The following is a 21,215-nucleotide window of genomic DNA, read 5'->3' as shown; positions in this document are numbered from 1 at the left end:
TACTTGTATTGTAGAGCTTCACCAGGATCAGAAGTGGAAAATACTGCTGTTCTGGACTTCAAAACATAAATAATAGATGATGACTGATGGATTTTTATTATTTTATTTAGACCCAGTGTGTGACCAGGCCACGGAACCGGCTCTGCGCCAACCCACAGAGGTTCCTCAGGACCAGCTCACGGTAAGTTTATTCTGCTCCTAACTTTGGTTGTGGGGAAAATCCAAAAATCCAGTTTTCCATTATATGAACATGTTAAATATCTGCTAAATATCATGCTAAATCACACACACACACACAGACACTCTTATACTCTGAATGCAAGCATTAGTTTAAATTCACTGATATGGTGGCAGGCCAGAAAGATTTATTAAAAGCATGAACATGTGAATAATTATTAGTGACATTACTACATTTAGCTGACAGGACACGGGCTGAATGGTGATGCATGGAGGAACATTAGGAGGTAGTTTATAACAATGTGTTAGCATCATTAACAAATAATCACAAACGTTACATGGAGTATAACGTTAGCTGGTTTCACGGCCACAATGTAGCTGCCTCAAACAAACATATTATAGGATCGTCTTTCAGGTGCTTCGCCAAATTCCAGGTGTTTCCTCGCTTTGTTTGAAATGAACGATAGCATCGGTTGCACACCGGCTTCAGAACATCAATTATATGTTTGTTGTCATCCGCCTCAAATGCGAAGTATTTCCATGTTTGACTCTTACCACCTTTCCCCTCAACGAGTTGGGGCGGAGCTAAAAACATGTCGCCATCTTCTGTAGTTCTTGTTCTTCTTTACCACTTGTGGACTGACTAAAACACTTGCACGTATTCGCGGCCCCCATCAGTCCTGGAAGAATCGCAACCCCGCTTTCTTCATAACCAACAGTACCTACGCTACTGCAGAAAAACAAGTACCTTCACGTTTTAAGAATGTTGGTGCCGACTTGGTACAGAAGTATCTGTACTCGTGGGGTCATGTGACGTTATGTGGGTAGCACTGTTGGTGATGATTATGACCAAAGGCGGTTTACAGAGGCGGCCAATATCTTGGCATACGGGCTTTTAACTAGTAATTGTCGTCCAAACTGCAGCAATAGTCTACTAAAGAACTTCGTGGGCTTATGTGGGACCTATAGAAATCACGTCGCCTTAGGCAGTTAGTCTCGTCACCGCGATCAACTAAATACCAAATTTGGGTAAAAGTGTGCGTGTCATGCACTCTTTCTGCTGCAACGATGTGATTGGTCAATAATTCTTCCACCCAATAAACTCCCAATATCGCGCTTTGGTTTATCTTTCCTGCTTAAGGGTCTACCCCCGACCCCCAGTGTTGTCGGGAACAGTCCCAGGGATTTAGGGCTGCAACTAACGATTATTTTTGTTAATCGATTAATCGGATGATTTTATTATTTTTTTCTCGATTAATCCTGTAAAAAGCTAACTTTTTTTTTCTTTCTATTTGATTGTGTTTATTATAACAAAATAAACCGTTTTACTAAAATTTACAGTTTTACCAAATTTTACAGTTTTACTAAAATAATCTTTAATTTTTACATTTGTCTACAGTTTAAATTTGTCGTTTGTCCAGTTTTAAGCAGCAAAACTTTAAGTAATATCCAAAATATAAATAATCAAAAACAAAACCAAAAACTGAGTTTTAAAAATATAATGCTCACATTATAAAAATAAAACAGTTTTTAAACAGTAAAACCTCTTTAAATGTCCTAAATATAAATAAGCAAAACAAAAGAAAATATTGAGGTGTACTCATGTAGTTGTACTCAAGTTCACATTATGAAATTAAGAACACAAACATGTTTGTAATAAGAATCAGCAGAATTTGAAATATCAAAATGATAAATAAAACAAACAACAAATGTTACTGTTTGATACAGAGGTAGAATGCAGAAGAAGAGGAAAACTGTCACTGTTCTTCCAAAACTTTGAATTGGAATGAAAATGTCAGCATGTCCACATGCTCCGGGCTGAGGCTGGCTCTTTTTTTGCAAGCTATGTTACCTGAAGCAGAGAACAGATGCTCAGATGGTGTTGAGTTGCTTGGGATACACAAGTACTATTTTGTCAAGCTGGGATATTTATCTTCATTATCTCTCCACCATTCCAAAGGATTTTCTTCCATTGCTAGGAACCTCTCAAGAAAGTAAGCCATGACTTCATTTCTTATTTGAGTGTAGAGGTTCTCCTCAGCATTCTCCACTTCCTCACTGCTACCCCCAGACTCAAGGAGTGAGTCAAGCAAAGATATTGAACTTGAAGGTTCAGCTGCTGTTCTTATGGTTGAAGTGGTCTCTTGCTGCTTCAGATCATGCAGCGGGCCCATGGCTGGAGCTGAAAATGGCGCTTTTACCTGCTTGTGGATAGAGTGCAGAGCAGAGGACAGGGTTGCCCAGTAATTTAATATTGCATCATCACATGCTGCATTGGGAAGAGGAGCTGTCACAGGTCCAATTCCTGTTTGTGGAGGTCTCCCAAACAGTATCCCAAAGGGCCTAAGCCCATCCTAAGCCTGTTTCAGAACAGCATTTGCTCAATCTGTTTTTTTAGTGTCCCGTTTTCTCTCTCTACCGCCCACCACTAGCTGGATGATATGCAAAGTGCTGCTTAAAGTCAATACCCAAATATTCACCCACCTGTTTGAGGACATGTCTCACAAAAGGTGTGCCATTTTCACTGGAGATTTTTTGTGGGAGTTCCCCATCTAGGAATTACTTCTCTAAGCAATGCCTTTGCTACCGTCTCCGGGTCCTGTTTGTACATAGGGACGTGGCCTTCTCTACCTTAAACCTCAACCCATTTTGAGTTGCGCAAACAACGTAAACAAAAATTTTTTTTAGACTAATTAGTGAAACCAATGCTTTGTTCACGCAGCTATCATTCCCCCTTTTGATGCATAGTCCCTGTAGTGTATAGATTGGACTATTTCTTTAAGTGGAATCACTCCCCTTAGCATTGCCTTCTGATTGGTAATTAGCCATGCGCATTGATATGTTGTTTGCTCTTGCTCTGTTTAATACACGAGTTAACTTTACCGCCGAGTGTCTCCTTTATTTTTCTCAAGTTGTAGTCTAACACAATGACACAACAGTTCCTGCCATGCGTCAACTTTGAAGACAAGGACAGCCCTGCTTTGCACCACACAGCCTTTTCCTCCACCGTAGCTCGTGCTTGGAGGTTTGGAAGCTGTGAAGAAGGAGTGATTATTTTCTCAGAGGAGAGTGCACAGAATTTTGGTGCTAGGGGTGTCGTCGTCGCTGCCTGCTTTTGTTTAGCTGCATGGTCTGCTCGGGTGTTACCTAGGGAGACAGGATCTGATTTGTTAGTATGTGCATTACATTTGCATAATACAATAGTTCTGGGAGTAGGACTGTTTCCAGCAGCTCAGAGACTAGTTTGTAGTGGGCTATGTATGTTCCTGAACCCCTCCGGAAGTTCCTGTGTTTCCAAATTGTCCCAAAATCAGGTACTACCCCAAAGGCATATATATTGTCTGTGTATATATTTACTGACTGTCCCTCATCATGTTTACATGCCTCTATGAATGCGTACATTTCAGCTGCTTTTGCTGAAAGGTTTGAGGGGAGACTTCCTGACACAATAGTCTCATGTGCGATTGCCACAGCCCACTCAATTTTTACCTGTCTCTGGATTGAGTGACACTGACCCACCCACAAAAATAATCAGATCTTGGTTTTGCAAATGAACATCCTACAGGTCGACTCTAGGGGAGCAGAGTTCATTAGTTAGTACGACACAATCATGTGGTTCCCCGTCTTCCTCTGTTGGGAGGAGAGTAGCAGGGTTAAGGACAGTACATCGTTTTATAGTGACATTTGGCATATCTAGTACTACAGTCTTATAGTGCAGCCACCGCTGGGTGGACAGGTGTGAGGTCTTCTGTTCAAGCATGAGTAATGACACCATGTGGAACCAAGAGGGTCAATTCTGTGTATTCTACCAGGTCTCTGGATGACACCACAGTTTTCTCAGCTGCTGCTACTGCACGTACGCGCGGGAGAAACTCTGCAGCGACTGGATCCAACTTACTTGAGAATGAACTGTCCAACCTGTAACATATGCCATCTCTTTGAGCGGTGCTTCCAGACTGCAAACCAAAACTCACTGTTTTTATCAAGAGATATACTGAAAAACACATTAGCTAAACCTACGACTGAAAACCATTCACTATTTGCTGGAACCTGGCTTAATATAGTGTAAGAATTTGACACGTCTGGAGCTCTCTGTTATACTGCTTCAATAACGGCTTCCAAATCTACAAATCTCCAGTCATCAGGTTGTGGGTTTTTTCTTGCTTTTCTCACTGAAAATACTGGAGTGCGCACTGGCGAATCTGGGCAGGGAACAATGACCCCTGCTTTTAGTAGTGAATTAAACACTGGTCTAATTCCCTCAATAGCTTCTGATTTAAGAGGGTATTGAGATTGTCTGGGCCTAAAGTCAGATTTGGGCATGATCACGACTGGTGCACTTCTAATCAGGCCTATGTCATGTTTCCATTAGGCCCACAGCCCCAGAAGCACCTTCTTCAATTGTATGTCTCTAGTAGGGATGTCACAAGAACCGATACTTCGGTACTAAGTTGGTACTAACATTCTTAAAACATGACGGTACTTGTTTTTCTGCAATAGCATAGGTACCATTGTTATGGAGGTACCAAGTTGCAATTCTTCCGGACCTGATGAGGGCAGCGAATATGCGCAAGTGTTTTAGTCGGTCCACAAGTGAAGAAGAAGAACAACAACAACTACAAGCACATGGGGAAAAACTACAGAAGTTTATTGCCACCCCGACTCGTTGAACGGAAAGGTGGTAAAGAGTCAAATATGGAAATACTTCGCATTCGAGGTGGATGACAACGAACATATAATTGATGCTGTGAAGCCGGTGTGCAACCGATGCTATCGTTCATTTCAGACAAAGCGAGGAAACACCTGGAATTTGGTGAAGCACCTGAAAGACGATCCTATATTATGTTTGTTTGAGGCAGCTGCATTGTAGCCGTGAAACCAGCTAACGTTATACTCCATGTAAGGTTAGCGATAGACAGTTATTTGTTAACAACGCTAAAGCATTGCAGTGTTATGAACTACCTTCTAATGGACACCATGCATCGCCATTCAGCCCGTGTCCTGTCAGCAAAATATAGCCTAATGTCACGAATAATTATTCACATGTTCATGCTTTTAATAAATCTTTCTGGCCTGCCACTATATCAGTGAATTTAAACTAATGCTTGCATTCAGAGTATAAGTGTGTGTGTATGCACGTTTAGGAGTGCACCTCAACTGTAGCCTCCACTCATTGTCAGACAGTGTTTGATGACTAAACCCCCCCCCCACCTTATCTCTCTATTGCCAGTATCAGCCAGAGGAGGATATCCTCCAGGAGTTTTTCATTAAATTTTTTTAATTTCATTTTTATACCACATGATTCCTGGTTAACTGTTGGGTATCGACTATGGTATCGAGTATCGTGTACTTTTGGTGGTATCCGTACTGACTACTAGATTTTTGGTATCGTGACATCCCTAATCTCTAGGGTTGTGAGGCTTGTCCCAAGGTTCATAAACATTCCCTTGTCATGATTCCTGGTTAACCTTGCACATTTCCTGAAAGAATGTTTTATAAACATCCAGCATCGGGCTGTACTGTACGTTGGATAATGAGTCTTTATTTATCACATACGCACAGTGAAATTCTTTTCTTCGCATATTCCATCATGTTATGAGGTTGGGGACAGAGCCCAGGGTCATGATACAGTGCCCCTGAAGCAGAATCAGGGGCAGTTAAGGGCCTTGCTCAAGGGCCCAACGGTGGCAGTTTGGCAGTGCTGGGGCTTGAACCCCCGACCTTCTGATCAGGAACCCAGAGTCTTAACCGCCAAGCCATCACTGCTTGGAGGTGGGTTCCTGTTCCCAATCTGTAATTTTTTCACTCTCACATAATCTGACCCACGGTCCCACGTCTTTCTACTGTATGTTCTTTATTTTGGCTAATGAGACGTGAGGCGCTGATTCTGGGACAGAGAATACACGCAACTGCGTGCTGCTTAATTTCACTGAACATGCACAAAACGTGTCACCCTTATATAGTGCCTTCAGCTACAGCTCTTTGCCCTCTGGGACATCTGTAAACCATTCCTTCTCAAAACTAAAGTCTCTTCCTTCATGCACTTGCATTGTGTAATGTAGGATAGAGGACAACATAAAATCAACACAAGTGTCCTTCATTTTATTATGTGCTGATGCCATCAGGCAAGCACAGGCTCTAGGCTTGTTAGGCTTGGACCATTGATAAACACAGAGCCGTTTCTTTAACAAACGGAGTTCCCAAAGATGAGTCGTCAGTTACTGTTCCTCCTTGTAAAACACACATTAAGTCCCTGCCCAGTAGATTGACTGGAGATGAATTTTAGGAATTGGTGGGTTACCCTTTTCCCACCTTCTCATTCACAGGCTAGTGGCTCAGAAAACCGTTCCAATACTGAATGTCCTGTTACACATGGAGCGCAGTGATCGTGAACTCATCTTAGGGGCTTCTTTTGATTCACAGTGTTTTATTACTGAATATGTCGCTCCTGCATCTACCAAAAATGTGACATTTTGTCCACTGATTACAAGATGTATACATGGCAGTTGTGTAAAGGGAGAAGACTTGTACTTAAAAAGGTTAAGGGCTATAACTGGTTTAGGCATTTGTGAATTGTCAGTCTGACCAGTGTTGGATATACATGTATGTGTATATGCCTGCTCTTTATGAGCTAACTCACAGTTTGGGTGTCTGATGTCACCTCTTCTGTTTCCAGATGCCTCACCCTTTCTTGCCTCCTCTTGGTTCTGCTCTGGACAGTCTCTTGCAAAATGTCCAACTTTTCCACAGATAAAACATGTAAAGTTGTATATATGGGGGTTGCCACTGAGCCTTCCTCGTCTGCTTCCCTTTGGTTTTCCTCTCCACCCTGGGCCTCTTCCTCCCTTCTCCCTCTTTATTTCCTTTGCCTCATGTAGGAGCTTCTCCACATGGATTGCATATCATTCTACCGGAGTCAGATTTCCAATGTCCCAGGTGATGCACTGACGTTTTATGAGAGCAGAGATCTCTGGTTTCATACCATTCATGAAGCTGTTTCTGAGATGTGCTTCCCATGCCGTGACTTCGGCTGCTTGTCCATCTGCCAGTGCTACTGGTCTTAATTTGCATCATGGACTTCAGTGAGATGTGAGAGATACTGAGACACAGTCTTGGAATCTTGCTGCTTGCACATTGCTATTTTTGACCGTTCACCCAGCAAATGCTTAAATTAGATGTTGTTGGAGAGCTGCAATCGCTCCTGTGTAGGCTGCATTGGCATCCTGGATCCAGTCTGCCATTGTCCAGGGCGGGTGGACGAGCATTGCCCCATCAGATCCTGCCACTTCCGCCATAGGTATTGTTATTACCTCATGTACAGATTCCTGTGCATCTGGCTTGATTTGGGAGTTGTGGGCGTGTAGATGTTGTTTTGTCCCCCTGAACTTGAGTCCTGATCTTGGGCCCAATGGTGAGAAGTCCTGCGTTTCATTTTCTGAGTAATCAGGTGGAGCTTCCAGCACAGTGAGGTCTGGATAGAAATGTTCCTGGAACTTCTTATAAGAAATTGCGCAATGGAATACTTCTCTCAATGGAATACACACATTTCTTATATCATTGACTCCCCTCCATACAGACAGTAGTACACAATGACTATATAAACTTCTAATTTACATTCAGGCTGTTTATTGATGATTCCTACCAGTCAGTGGTGAGGCTGCATCGGTCTTTCGCTCTGCACAACAAAGGGCAAACTGCCTTCACGTCAACACGGACTTCAAGGTGAAACTTTTTCACGAGCGTGTTTTTTTGCTTGTTGTTCAGAAAAGCTGAAAGACTTGCGCAGCCCAGCCAGGGACGCCAAATGTCAGTGAAATTAGACAACACTCGCAGACTTGTCCTCTGAGGTGAAAAGGTTTATTACAGATAGATGAATACAGGATAGAAGAAAGCAGGATAGAATAATGAGAGTGCTCTGGAGCGCTTGTGCTGAACATCTACTATATATACAGTATCTCACAAAAGTGAGTATACTCCTCACATTTTAGTAAATATTTGATTATATCTTTTCATGTGACAACACTGAAGAAATGACACTTTTTCCATGGTGAAACTTGTCTTTGACACTGACTGGGAGTTAGACACATGTGCACCTGTAAGTGAGAGAAGTCTTGCATTAAACAGCTCCTTTAGAAATACGAGGACTTTTCCATGTTTTTGCTGCATGGAGTTTCATTTAACCAAAATTCAAATAGAATTTTCAAGTTGTTAGATTTTATTAATTAACAGAAATGAACATTAAGCACTCGAGTTTGAACTTCTATTGTATTTTGTGTGTGTGTGTGTGTGTGTGTGTGTGTGTGTGTTTATTTGTCATGAGTAATGAGTCCGTTTCTAAAAGTATCTGCGAGTGTGTGTAGAAGTAAATAAAGCCAATAAGCCTTAAATGTTGTAATTGTTTAGGTCACAATATTTGAAGTTGAGGAGAAACATCAGAAGGCTGTGGAGACCATTTCTCAGCTGGAGGTGGAGAAGTCTGGCCTGATCATTCTGTTGAGCTGGAGAAGTTTAAACTGCCCAACACAATGAAGAGACTGCAAGGAACAGTGCAGACCACAGAGAATCTTCTCTGTGAGACTGACTGGGCGTTCGGCAGACTCGTACATGTAAGTGAGAGAAGTCTTGCATTAAGCAGCTCCTTTAGAAATACGAGGACTTTTTCATGTTTCTGCTGCATGGAGTTTCATTTAACCAAAATTCAAATAGAATTTAAGTTGTTAGATTTGATTAATTAACAGAAATGAACATTAAGCACTCGAGTTTGAACATCTTTTGCCTCGTGTGTGTTTAGGAGGTTCCGGTGAAGAAGGATGAGATGAAGAAGCATCTGATAACCGCAGAGGAGATACTGAAGGTAAACTTTCATTCTCATGAAAGTATGACTTTTGTTGTATTTCGTGTGTGTGTGTGTGTATTAATGAGTCGGTTTCTAAAATTATCTGAAAGTGTGTAGAAGTAAATAAAGCCAATAAGCCTTAAATGTTGTACTTGTTTAGGTCACCCTGTCTGAAGTTGAGAAGGAACATCAGAAGGCTGTGGAGACCATTGCTCAGCTGGAGGTGGAGAACTCTGGCCTGACCACCCAGGTGGAGTCACTACAAGAAAGAGTGATGTACACTGAGAACCTGATCCATTCTGTTGAGGTGGAGAAGTTTAAACTGGCCGACACAATGAAGAGACTGCAAGGAACAGTGCAGACCACGGAGAATCTTCTGTGATACTGACTGGGCGTTCAGCACACTCGCATATGTAAGTGAGAGAAGTCTTGCATTAAGCAGCTCCTTTAGAAATACGAGGACTTTTTCATGTTTCTGCTGCTTGGAGTTTCATTTAACCAAAATTCAAATAGAATTTAAGTTGTTAGATTTGATTAATGAACAGATATGGCCCATTGCAGAAGCACTCGAGTTTGAACATCGTTTGCCCCATGTGTGTGTTTAGGATAATCAGGTGAAGGACAGGGAGATTAATCTTCTGATAGACGTAAACAAGATACTGAAGGTAAACTTTCCTTCTCATGAATCTATGACTGCTATTGTATTATTTTGTGTGTGTACGTGTGTGTGTGTATTTTGGGGACATTTTGTCCTTTTCCCCTTATACATTTTAGACTATTCTCATGAGTAATGAGTCGGTTTCTAAAAGTCTCTGAAAGTGTGTGTAGAAGTAAATAAAGCCAATAAACCTTAAATGTTGTACATGTTTAGGTCCTTACATTAAGCAGCTCCTTTAGTAATAATATGAGGACTTTTCATGTTTATGCTGCAGGATGAGGTTCATTTAACCAAAATAAAAGTTGTATTTTTAAGTTGCTAGATTTTTACTGAATAGAAGTGACCCATTGCAGATGTAAACCATAAGCACTCGGCTTTGAACATTTTTTCAGTCATGTGTGTTTTCATACATTAAATCTCTCTTTTTTTTTTTTACAGAAAGACTTGGAGAGAGAGAGAGAGAGAGAATGAAAGATAGGTAGGGACAGAGAGAACCAAGACAACAAAGAGAGAACATCCAACAAAAAGAAACAAAGCTCCTACTTCAGCAAATTATTTAATTGCTTTTAGATCAAGTTTCATAATGAATGAAAGTAAAATCAGTAGAGAAAATGGTGGAAGACACTAGCTACCTAGCAAGCTAACTGGCAACAGCACCGACTGTCAACTGTCAGCTACCAACTGCCATGGAGTCTCAGACCTAAACCAGGACGAAGCTAGTGAAAAGCACTTTTTAAATACTTTTTCACAGCACTGTATGAATTCCTGTGGTGATGTAATGTAAGAAGCCTACTAAGAAAGGAAGTGAAAACGCTCAAAAACAGGCCATGGTTTTAAACGTCAACAAGTTATAAACCCTGTTACAGTTAATTTATTAAGAAAATACACTGCTAGAGACTCAGCTGACCACCTGCCAGTTCTTTAACACTATTAACCCTAAACTCTACAATTTTGAAAAGGACATATCAATTTATTCCAATTTCTCCAGCTGCCAACAGTGGCAACTTCAGCAGGTGAAGTTACAAAATTCCATTGTTCAGGTGACTAAGGTGTTAAGGCTCATTAGCATCTCTACAGGTTGAATGCGGGCCCATGGGTCACCTGTGTGTATGTCACCATTCAAAACTGCTGCTGCTGCTTCTAAGTTCAGTCAGTGTTTAACCATGAAATCTTATCCATCTTTTTTTCTTTCTGCAGGTACATCTGCCTCTTAATTATAAATAAATAGAACTTTAATATTTTGTAGCAGTGTTAATGTGCCTCCACTAGAGGGCTAATACTCATTGAGTATGTGTATTGCTGCAACTACAAACAATACAAACACCTTAATGATAAAGTCACTTACTTTTGGGAGAACGATGTTTTGATGGGTAAGTGGGAGAACGGCAATAGTGTGTGCCAAACTGTTGTTCCCACAGGTTACCGCTCCCTCATACTAAGTCTTGCTCATGACCATGTTCTTCCTGGCCATTTAGGGATCAGGAAAACTTGTGATAGAGTTTTGAGGTATTTCTTCTGGCCTGGTCTACAGTCAGATGTTGCTACATATTGTCAGTCATACCATTTCTGCCAACTGACTGGTAAGCCAAACCAAAGCATACCTACTGCTCCATTACATCACATCCCAGTCATGAGTGAACCATTTGAAGTATCATCATTGATTGCGTTGGACCATTGCCAAAGTCTAAGTCGGGTCACCAGTATATACTTACCATAATGTGTGCTGCTACACGATACCCAGAAGCTATACCGATGAGAAGCATTAAAGCTAAAGGTATAATGAAAGAGCTGATAAAATTCTGTTCTACTTTTGGGTTGCCAAGAATTATTCAAACGGATCAAGGTTCCAATTTCACATCCACACTGTTCTCGCAAGTTCTGCGTGAGTTAGCAATTAAGCACCAATTATCAAGCGCTTATCATCCTGAGTCACAAGGAGCGCTAGAACGTTTCCATACACTCAAATCTATGCTACATGTATTTCCACAGTGTGGAAACTGGAAATGCTTATTCTGTGCAAATTTATAATATATCGAAGACTTGAAAGACACGTGTGTCAACCTCATTATTTATGATTATGATTTTTGTTTATACTTTTTGTGTTACACCTCGACCGGGGTCATAACATGCATAAAGAGGAGACTGAAGGGAGAAACCCCCGAAAGAACAACTGAAGGAGGCTGCAGTAAAAGCAACGTAAAAGAGGAAACCAACAATTTGGTGTTTGATGCAGTTATTGCAAGCAAGGGATATGCAGCTAAATATTAACTGTTTTTTGCTTTCATTTACTTTGACTTATCTGTTCCTATATCTTTGCTCACTGCAAAATTGTGAGGTCTGACACAAAAGGTTCTATGTTTTTATGTTGTTTAACACGTCTAGACGTAAATACCAGGAAATAAAAGCTGAAATCTTTAATCTCTCGTCTCATATCCATGTTTTGATCTCAATCCCAAATGTCTTTGGTGTACAGCACAAACAAAGGAATTGACGGTGGTGTTTCAGCAGTTTTTTGGGGGGCTGCATATGCAATTTTATCATTTCTGTGCTAAAGAACAGGCAGAGCTTCCCAAACTCGGACCCATTAATATGTCTGTTTGAACAGGACAGTTAGACTGATTCCCAACAGTAATGATACTGATACAACACACCTAAAGCGTTTTTGATAGTCCATCCATCCATCTTCAACCGCTTACTCCTTTTCAGGGTACACCCTGGACAGGGTGTCAGTCCAGCGCAGGGCACAATCACATACACATTCACACACCCATTCATACACTACAGACCCTTTAGATCAGCATTTTAAAAATCTCTTTCATTCACAAAGATATAATATTATGAATAATCACCATTTACTAAGCAGAATGGTTGTTGGGTGTTGTAAATTACCATTTTGCTGCAGAGATTTGCCATTGATGTATGACAAACATCAAAAGATAATAAAATTCAAATTCAGACCTCGATTCATGTATTTAAGTAAAATGTTTGATACATTTAGTAAATTTCCCATATTATATTCAAATGCCAACTTTACCAAGACGTGGTGACATCACTGTCATCATCAGAGGGTGGTGTGTTTGCTGGGAAGTGTTCTGCTTGTTGTATATAGTGTTGTAATGGTTATTTAATTATCAACAAGTTCTCAGAGTTTAAAAATGAAAAGAGAAATCAGACACATGACTAAACTTGACATCTGAGCCAGTAGCAGCAGGAGTCTGTGGACATTTTCCTGAAGAGCGTCGTCTGGATTTCACGACAAGAGGTGTAAAGAATCAGGACACTGGAAGAAAAAATACAGAGATTCATGACTCCAGAACTACAGCTATATTTAATTGATCGTGGTAATGGTTTATGCTTTAAAAGTAACTTATAAAATAAATGTGTTAAATAGAAAGTATTTACCTCAGGAAAACTCACTCGCTGTCTGGAGATCCTCTCAGCAGGGACGACCGTTATGCGCGCGCTGGACTCAAACCTCAGTTTATATACCCTCTGCCAGGCTGTAGCGGTACGGCGCCCCTAAAGGGACATGGTGGTGTAGTGCGAGCTGTGCACGTGAGTAACAATTTAAGTTTTGTGAGGTGTAAACAAAGTATATATATTTTTTGTTTGTTTGTTTGTTTTTAATCATTTAAAAATCACACTTATATCATCACACTTGTGCTGTTATTACCCTGGCATTAAAAAAGAAAATAATATTATTGCCTATTAGTGTATTGAAAAATTGTGGGAACGCAATTGTGGATTTTTTTTTTTTAATTAGTTACTGGAGAAAATAGTAATATAAAAATTACTCTGACAATAAGATCAATTTAATTTCACTTAATTTAATTTTACATTTCACTTATTTGCAGTGGATTTTCTAAGACAACACACTTATGATCATGTTGCTGCTAGAACATTGACCCACTGTTGAGTTGTCCGATCTGAAAGTCATAAAGATGACATTAGTGATTACACTTGACTAACTTACAAGTTTAAGAAAGCCCGCAAATAACTTCTTGAAGTGTACATGAATCACGTGACGAACAAGCGTTTTGAACTTCCGGTGGCGCAACGCGCTCTCTCTCTCTCTCTCTCTCTCTCTCTCTCTCTCTCTCTCTCCTCTCTCTCTCTCCCGGGACACTAGTGTAATTTGACCGATAGCGCCATCTGTTGGTTTGGAAGACGTTGCTTAGCTGCGTTTGTGAGAAAATCGTTTTCTGTTTGTTTGAGTCGAGTTTTCCTTAGGAAAGCAGATTGTGTTTGTTTCCGAAATGGTATATTTATTTGTTTAATTTTGGCACAAATTTAACTCATTAGTTAAACTAGCCGCTCTTACTGAAAGCACGGTTAATGTAGCTGCACATAAATAGGGGCGTGGCTTTTACACACTTAGTTTAACAGCAGCGAAAGCGGAAATGAGCGTCGGCGAGCTCCTACACATCAAGCAAATGAACATTTATACAAACACAACAATTGACAGTATTTATGAGTATACAATCAACACGGTTTTATAACCCTTTACATTTAAACTATTGCAAAATCAAGTAAGTTTAAAGAGACGTTGTAAAGCATTAAACCAAATAAATCTACATTTACTAAAAGCATCTTTTTAATCAAATGAATTTGAAGAGCAGTTACTTTAAAATTCTACAGTAAAATGAATTGACCTTTATTGTTGTCATGTCCACACCATTGCGGAACTCCAATTCCCAGAATGCACCACGTCTACAAATATGGTGGAAGCCTTCCGTGGGTTTGCTTGTCTACCAATTTGGAAAGAAAAAAATACGAAATAAAAGACGAAATGAAATTATTCACATTTTGGTGTAATATTTTGACTTCCTCTGTGAAATTAACCATCGTAACGTTTTAAAAATGTATTTATGTTTAGATTTATAATAATAACAGCAGTAGCAATAACAACAACCACAACAACAACCATATAGTTTTTAAAAAATAGTTTCTTATGTTTTAATATATGTATTTTTATTCAGCTTAATCCTTTACAACATGTATTTAAAGTTGATCGGTTTTGCATTTTTTTTTTAAATATAAAGAATTATAAAAACTTTTAGTCTGTAAACTCAGAAATGCTGTCAATTTCAACAGCAGGAAGTTGGTTAAAAAGGTCTTACCCAGTGACACACTATGCCAATGTTGAAAGAAATTCCAGAAATGATGAGGAAGAAGGTGATTGAAATCCATTAGTTTGGGAAGGGTTACACAGCTATTTCAAAGGCTCTGGGACTCCAAAGAACCACGTGTGAGAGCCTTTATCTCCATATGGATAAACTCGGCATGGTAGTGAACCTTCCCAGAAGTGGCAGATTTTCTAAAATTCCTCCAAGAGCACAGCAACTACTCATCCAGGAAGTGACAAAAGAGTCAAGGACAACATCAAAGGAAATCTCTTACATCAAGAAAGGTCACTGTTCATGACTCCACTATCAGAAAGACAGGGCAAAAATGGCATCCATGGAAGAGTGGCGAGATGAAAAACGCTAACCCAGATGAACATTAAGACTCATCTTAATTCTGCAAAACACACCTTGATGATCCTCAAACCTTTTGGGAGAATGTTCTGTGGACTGATGAGTTGGAAGACAGGGTCATGTTACATCTGGAGTAAACCAAACACAGAATTCCACAAAAAAAAAAACATACCTATGGTCAAGCATGGTGGAGGAAGTGTGATGGTGTGGGGATGCTTTGCTGCTTCAGGGCCTGGGCAACTTGCAGTAATTGAGGGAAACATGAATTCTGTTCTCTACCAGAAAATCCTAAAGGAGAATGTCCGGTCTTCAGTCTGTAAGTTGAAACTCAAGCGCAACTGGATTATGCAGCAAGACAATGATTACGTTTACATGGACAGCAGTAATCTAATTACTGCCCTTATTCTGAGTAAGACAATATTGTGATTAAGGTGTTTACACGAGTTGCTTTTGGAGTATTCATTTCATGTTTTTTACATGTTATAGAACATAGATTGATTAATGGCATATGTCATTACGTCCCCACGCCACCCGACGTTCCTGCCAGAATTTCTTGTATCGACATACAGTTGGCCTTTCTTATGGTACTATATAAAGTTTTGGGTGTTTCATTTTTAATTTTACGAAAGCATCAAGTGCAGTTGATTATTTGTCATGCTATATGTGCAAATAGGTGACTGCTTGAAGTCGTAGGCTGCGTCCCAAACCGTGTACTTACCTACTGTGTAGTAGGTACTCATGTACCTGCACAGGCTGTTTCAAACATTTGGTCTGCTAACGAAACTTATGAAAGAGTGGGAGATGAGACGACAATGCGATCCAGGGCAATGACACAGTTGATTATGCGGTCCTTTGTTGCTGTCTGAGACGCATCGAGATGCTTCAGTGTTCATACTACAAATGTTACGTGGTCATATGCATCTGAAACTACATCTGAATGTGGTTTGCGTGATTGGATGACAACATGTCTGTGAGACACGTTGCATCCCGTTCACACCTGTACTTAGTGCTGTCTTCTCATGATCGGATCACCCGGGACGCATGTTCATACCAGACGTGAACACAATCATACGAGCTTGGGTTACTACCTGTAAGGAGTTTTGCAAGTTCTCCCGTGCCCGTCTTGGTTTCACCTGGATTCTCCGGTTTCCTCCCACCTCCCAAAAACATGCTAGTAGGTGAAGTGGCTATGCTAAATGTACCATATGTGTGGTAACGCTTCACGATTTTGCGTGTCATCCTTGCACAGGGGCCATGCTAATCTTCTCTATATCGTTCCAGTTTTAGTATATGTGCTCCCGTAGCATCCCTAGGTGTGGATGAGTGTGTAAATGTGTGTGTGTGTGTGTGTGTGTGTGTGTGTGTGTGTGTGTGTGTGTGTGTGTGTGAATATTGTCCTGTGATGGACCGGTGTCTCATTCGGGGTGTATTCCTGCCTCATACCAGGGATAGGCTCCAGATCCACCTCAACCTTGACCTAGATAAAGTGCTTACTGTAGATCTAAAGAATGAATGATGATTCTGAAGTGATATCCAATTATGCTGATAATTATTTTATTTTATTTTATTTTATTTTAAAGAATCAACCACTTTTGATCATCCCGTTCGTGACTAGTTGAATTAAACAATCTGGTTTGATACAGATATTAAACCACAGAACATAAAAGGAGTGCATCTCAATCATGATTCAATCATCTCCTTCATTTTGGCCACACAAATCTCAGCAATGCCTGGCTGCAGTTTCATTGGTAGTGCGCGCGCGCGCGCGCGTGCGTAGCGTGTGCTTGCGCGCTCTGTGGGTGCGTGCGCGCTCTGTGGCTGCTTGCGCGTGGGCGTGTGCCTGCGTGCGCGATCCTGTGTGGTCATTCAGTCGCCTACGCACTGAGGTGCAGATACATCAGTAAATTCACACGAGTTTTTAAGACACTCCTCTCTCTCTCACACACACACTTACTTACTCATACTCGAGATGTCTGACATGGAGCCTAAATCAGCCCAGGATTTAACCGTGGTGGTGAGTAATTGTTTTATTATTATTACTACATGCATTTATAATTAGCCGTAATGTTAACGTTGGCGTTAGCGTTAACGTAGCTAACTAAGACTGCAAGCTTCCAGGTTTGATACCGACGTCACTAAATATCAAATATTACAAGAGTTCAAGTTAATATGTGGGTTTGGATAATTTCTTAGCAAATCACTTTATTATCGCTTTTATTTTGTCCTTAAATATCTAGCGTTGATGTTTTACCAGGTAGCGTTTCCTTGGACACGAAAAAAGCCGGGTTGCCAGAGTGGAATCATCTAAACCTTCTAATGTTTGGTCAATTACATTTAAACTAAACTAACATTTTATCCAAACCAATGTCATTAAATATATGTATTTTATTTTCTTCAAGACACGATTTAGCAACCATTCTGAGTGTTACGAGTTGCTAACTTCATAAGAAGTATGATTGTTTCGTGTTAAAGGTTATATAAAGATACTTAAAGGTTTGTGGTGTTTAAAAAAAGAAAATCTAAATCGTGTTCAGATAGTTACGTTTTCTGCGTTACAGGTTATGCTATTTTTAATGTCTTCGTTTCATTATATTTGTCTTGTTGTTTTTTTTCTTTCTTTGTATCTTTTTAAAATGCCTTTATTCTTTAAGTTCGATTATCGTGTTGGAATGACATGGCAACCCGTGCCAGTGATTAACGCTTAGTTTTTAATTAGCTTTGAATTAAATTTCAGTTTGAATTGCCCTGGTGTTGTTCGCTAGTTGCCATGGCTACAGCTCATGCGCGTGGGCGTGGAGATTAGTTTCCTGGCAGGAGACTTGGTGACCCCAAACTCCCACTCACACTCACTCACTCACATGCTCACACACACACACACACACACACACACACACCATTGAGAGATTTTAATTTTTTTCTCCCGGTCTCTGTGAGTATTTGAGTTAATTTTTTTTCTGTCTATTTTATCCTTCCTGCTGTTCAGGTGCAGAGTTTACTGCAGCAGATGCAGGACAAGTTCCAGACCATGTCCGACCAGATTATCGGAAGAAATATCCTACATTTCAGCAGTGTTCCTTTTTTTTTTTAGGGGTAGTGTTTGTTTAGAAGCTCCTGAACGTTCCACGACCTTAATATTAATTATAAATGGATAAAAAGTCTGAAGGTTGGATTTCCAACAATGTTTGGACCCGTCGTTGATTATTTTCCAATAACCGCACGGCATGATAATGCGGTGCGTCCTGATGATGAATCGGAGTAAATTTTACCATCCCGAAGCATTTTTATTCCTCTTATACAACAGCAATCTGTCAACGATTACCATGTTTATGTATTAAACAGCGACACGTCGTACTCTTTGTCCAATTATAGTTATGTTCTGTGTTGTGGAACGTCCAAGAAACTAGTTATGTTATAGCAGCTGTAAACTGTCGTTCCCTGACCAGCCGCAAATTTTTCTCTCTGTTGAAGTTATTTAAATAAATAAGCAAGCAGCTTGTTGAACCAGCAGTCCAGGGGACTGAGTGTGTTTCATGCTGGATAAATGTGTTTAAAGTGTGTGGGTTAGGGTTATAGGAGGATCAGATTCAGCTCCAACCCCTGGACTTTAGGTTCTACAGCAAAATACTATGTTTTCTCTCTCTCTCTCTCTCTCTCTTTCTCTCTGAAAACTAATCAGACAAAAAGCATAAAATTCTGTCTCGAAGATGTCAGAGCTGCTGTTATAGGAATCTAATCGACCCCTTCTGACCAAACAGTGATGTACAAACGCTTTTAGGGATTCTCCTTAATCAGCACACTCGACGACATGAGCACCCGCATCGACGACCTGGAGAAGAACATCTCCGACCTCATGACTCAAGCGGGCGTGGAGGAGTTTGACGGAGAGAACAAAATGGGCGACGCGTCAGGAACAGCTTGATGAAGACGAAGAGCCAGCGATCAAATAAGTGCATGAGGTATCAGTCACATGACCTACGCTTTTATGATTCGAACTCTACAGATGTTTTGCGTGTACTAACAAATCATTTTGGTTTTAATTCAGAGGATGCAGTTTTAATCCACTGTGTCGTAATGAAGGCCTTTTTTTCCTGCAAGATGGTAGAATCTTTATATATATTAATTAGTGGGTGTGTCTGAGAAAAACCAAAACACTAGAACGTCTGTGGGTTTTACACGTTCATTTCAAAAAAAAAAGTTAGTTAAAAAGGAAAGAATGATGAGACATTTTTACGTAGACTTACACACACACACAGTCTGACTGGAAAATTCCTCTCACCGCCATCCTTCCTGTACAGCAATAAAGCAATGACACAGGGTTTAAAATCATCCACTCAGTGCTCAGATATCTCTCAGTGAACCAACTATGCAAATTAATTAATTCATCTTTTATTCATTAAAACTGTTGTATCTGATTTATCTGAGTCAGTTCCAGAAGATGAAGCCGGATTTGGATCCATCATCTCCCATGTTGCTTGCTTATTTATTTATTTAATTAGTTTGACTCTGCCCACTTTTCGGTTTGCAGACAAGGTAAAGTGAATGAACATTAAAACGAAATATTTAGTTTAGAGGCAGCACGGCAGTACCACTGGTTGTTTTGATGGCACAAACTAGAAAAAGTAAATTGGAGAAATAAAAAGGAACCTATAAAATGTAAAAAATAAAATATATATGTATTTTTTTTGTTTTTTGTTTTACAATTGTAAAGTGTTTCTGTTCAGTTCCAGTTAGTTTGCAATTATTAGGGAAAAAGAAAACAATATCACGATACCAGCGATGTATCAGAAAATTGTATCATGACGTATATTATGTCATCTTGTAGCCCAGGCCCAGTTCACAGATACGTCATGCGACGTCACACTTTAAGTCAAATCTCACAAGCCGCTCAAATTCTCTCTAATTTCCTGCCTCCAAAGCTACAACGATCTTTATTAGCACACCTTAATGATGGTATCTCTGGAATTTTAGCTACTTGCGACATGTAGAAAATAATTAAACCCTCTTTAGCACTTAAGGACGGAGGAGCAGAAAATGAGGATGAAACTTTTCACTGAGATTCGACCAGTGACATGTGGGAGGAGTTAAAGCAGGTCTGACCTCACCTCATGGGCCTCTGACCCCACCCTCTGGACTTGAGAGCCCAAGAAATGTTTGCATTGGGAGGATGTTAATAGCAGAAAGCAGCTTTTAAAATCTTAGTTTAGTTAGAGTGTGTGTGTGTGTGTGTGTGCTTTTTTTAAAGTATATGTAAATGCTACATAATTACAAAAATGTATTGTTTCATTTCTTGCAGCATATGTGGTTTGTGCTTTTATTTTTATTTATTTGGGGTTTTAAAATGTATTTTTATTCTAAAAATGTCAAATCCATTGATGGCACTCAACTCGTAACTATCCAAACTTCTTATTTATTTATTTATTTGTTTATTTATTTTTATCACTTCTCACTGTTACAGCGTACACAGTTTTGGTAACGGAAGAATCCTCGTACGTTTTCGGGAGCGTCCTGCAATCTGTAGCCTGTGGTTAAATGAGACTGTGATGTGTGACGTCATGGATGTTCCTCTCTAGTCCCCCCCCACCCCCCACCCCAATCAAAATAACCTTTCAGTATTTGTGGTGGTGAATATTGATTTGTTCCTGTGTCTTGAGAAAACCCACGCTGCATAAATCCTACGTGCTGAACCTAAGCGAAACAGAAGAACATCTTATTAAACGCCTGACGTACTGTGAACATACACTCAGATTTCCAGCAAAATTATTGGTGCTGTTCATGAGGTTTTCTGTAAAGACCACCAGAGATTTGATTGCTCTAATGCCCAGTGTGATGACTGTATCTCAAATAAAAGCATGTTTTCATACTACAAAAAAAAAAAAAAGAAGTCTGAGGTAATACATTTATATCGGTTATAACACAGTCGACATCTTATTAAAATATGACGATGTTTAGTTGTTTCTGGATGCATAAGTTATAGCCTAAGTACTTAAAATTTTATAGTGTCACTTTAAGGAATTAGCATGAGCTTTACCATACACGCAACAATATAGAAACTGCTCTTAATATCTTC

At 40.0% G+C, this 21,215-nt stretch overlaps 1 protein-coding gene, 2 long non-coding RNA genes and 1 other non-coding gene across 5 annotated transcripts; 2 read left to right on the top strand and 2 right to left on the bottom strand.

The window, feature by feature from the left end:
• Window positions 1–57: 57 nt before the first annotated feature.
• Window positions 58–9,080, top strand: LOC124628595 (uncharacterized). The gene is made up of 3 exons (XR_006983181.2): window positions 58–181; window positions 8,581–8,783; window positions 8,969–9,080. It is a non-coding gene; the product is annotated as an uncharacterized LOC124628595 (long non-coding RNA).
• Window positions 9,081–12,467: 3,387 nt separating this feature from the next.
• Window positions 12,468–13,792, bottom strand: LOC108271365 (uncharacterized). The gene is made up of 3 exons (XR_001813832.3): window positions 13,645–13,792; window positions 13,074–13,218; window positions 12,468–12,951 (listed from the first exon to the last, which is right to left on the bottom strand). It is a non-coding gene; the product is annotated as an uncharacterized LOC108271365 (long non-coding RNA).
• Window positions 13,793–16,351: 2,559 nt separating this feature from the next.
• Window positions 16,352–16,455, bottom strand: LOC124628608 (U6 spliceosomal RNA). The gene has a single exon (XR_006983196.1). It is a non-coding gene; the product is annotated as a U6 spliceosomal RNA (small nuclear RNA).
• Window positions 16,456–16,989: 534 nt separating this feature from the next.
• Window positions 16,990–20,885, top strand: hsbp1a (heat shock factor binding protein 1a). Of its 2 annotated transcripts, none has more exons than XM_017478939.3 (4): window positions 16,990–17,162; window positions 18,132–18,198; window positions 18,946–19,104; window positions 20,156–20,597. In XM_017478939.3, the coding sequence occupies exons 1-3, from the start codon at window positions 17,118–17,120 to the stop codon at window positions 19,065–19,067; spliced, it is 234 nt and encodes a 77-aa protein (XP_017334428.1). In that variant the 5' UTR covers window positions 16,990–17,117; the 3' UTR covers window positions 19,068–19,104; window positions 20,156–20,597. The 2 variants fall into 2 exon arrangements, with proteins under 2 accessions (XP_017334428.1, XP_017334427.1); XM_017478938.3 differs by lacking the exon at window positions 20,156–20,597 and adding an exon at window positions 20,604–20,885 and having other exon boundaries at window positions 16,995–17,162.
• The last annotated feature ends 330 nt before the right edge of the window (window positions 20,886–21,215 follow it).

Source organism: Ictalurus punctatus, chromosome 10 (genome assembly GCF_001660625.3).
Source record: "Ictalurus punctatus breed USDA103 chromosome 10, Coco_2.0, whole genome shotgun sequence".
Classification (NCBI taxonomy): domain Eukaryota; kingdom Metazoa; phylum Chordata; class Actinopteri; order Siluriformes; family Ictaluridae; genus Ictalurus; species Ictalurus punctatus.
This window is presented reverse-complemented; position numbering and strand designations above follow the sequence as displayed.

What these genes read in the sequence shown, in the direction of transcription:
- hsbp1a (XM_017478938.3), top strand. Translation starts at nt 17,118, where the DNA reads ATGTCTGACATGGAGCCTAAATCAGCCCAGGATTTAACCGTGGTG. An exon ending in CCCAGGATTTAACCGTGGTG is followed by an intron (nt 17,163 to 18,131) that starts GTGAGTAATTGT and finishes CCTGCTGTTCAG; the next exon opens with GTGCAGAGTTTACTGCAGCA. An exon ending in CGACCAGATTATCGGAAGAA is followed by an intron (nt 18,199 to 18,945) that starts ATATCCTACATT and finishes TAATCAGCACAC; the next exon opens with TCGACGACATGAGCACCCGC.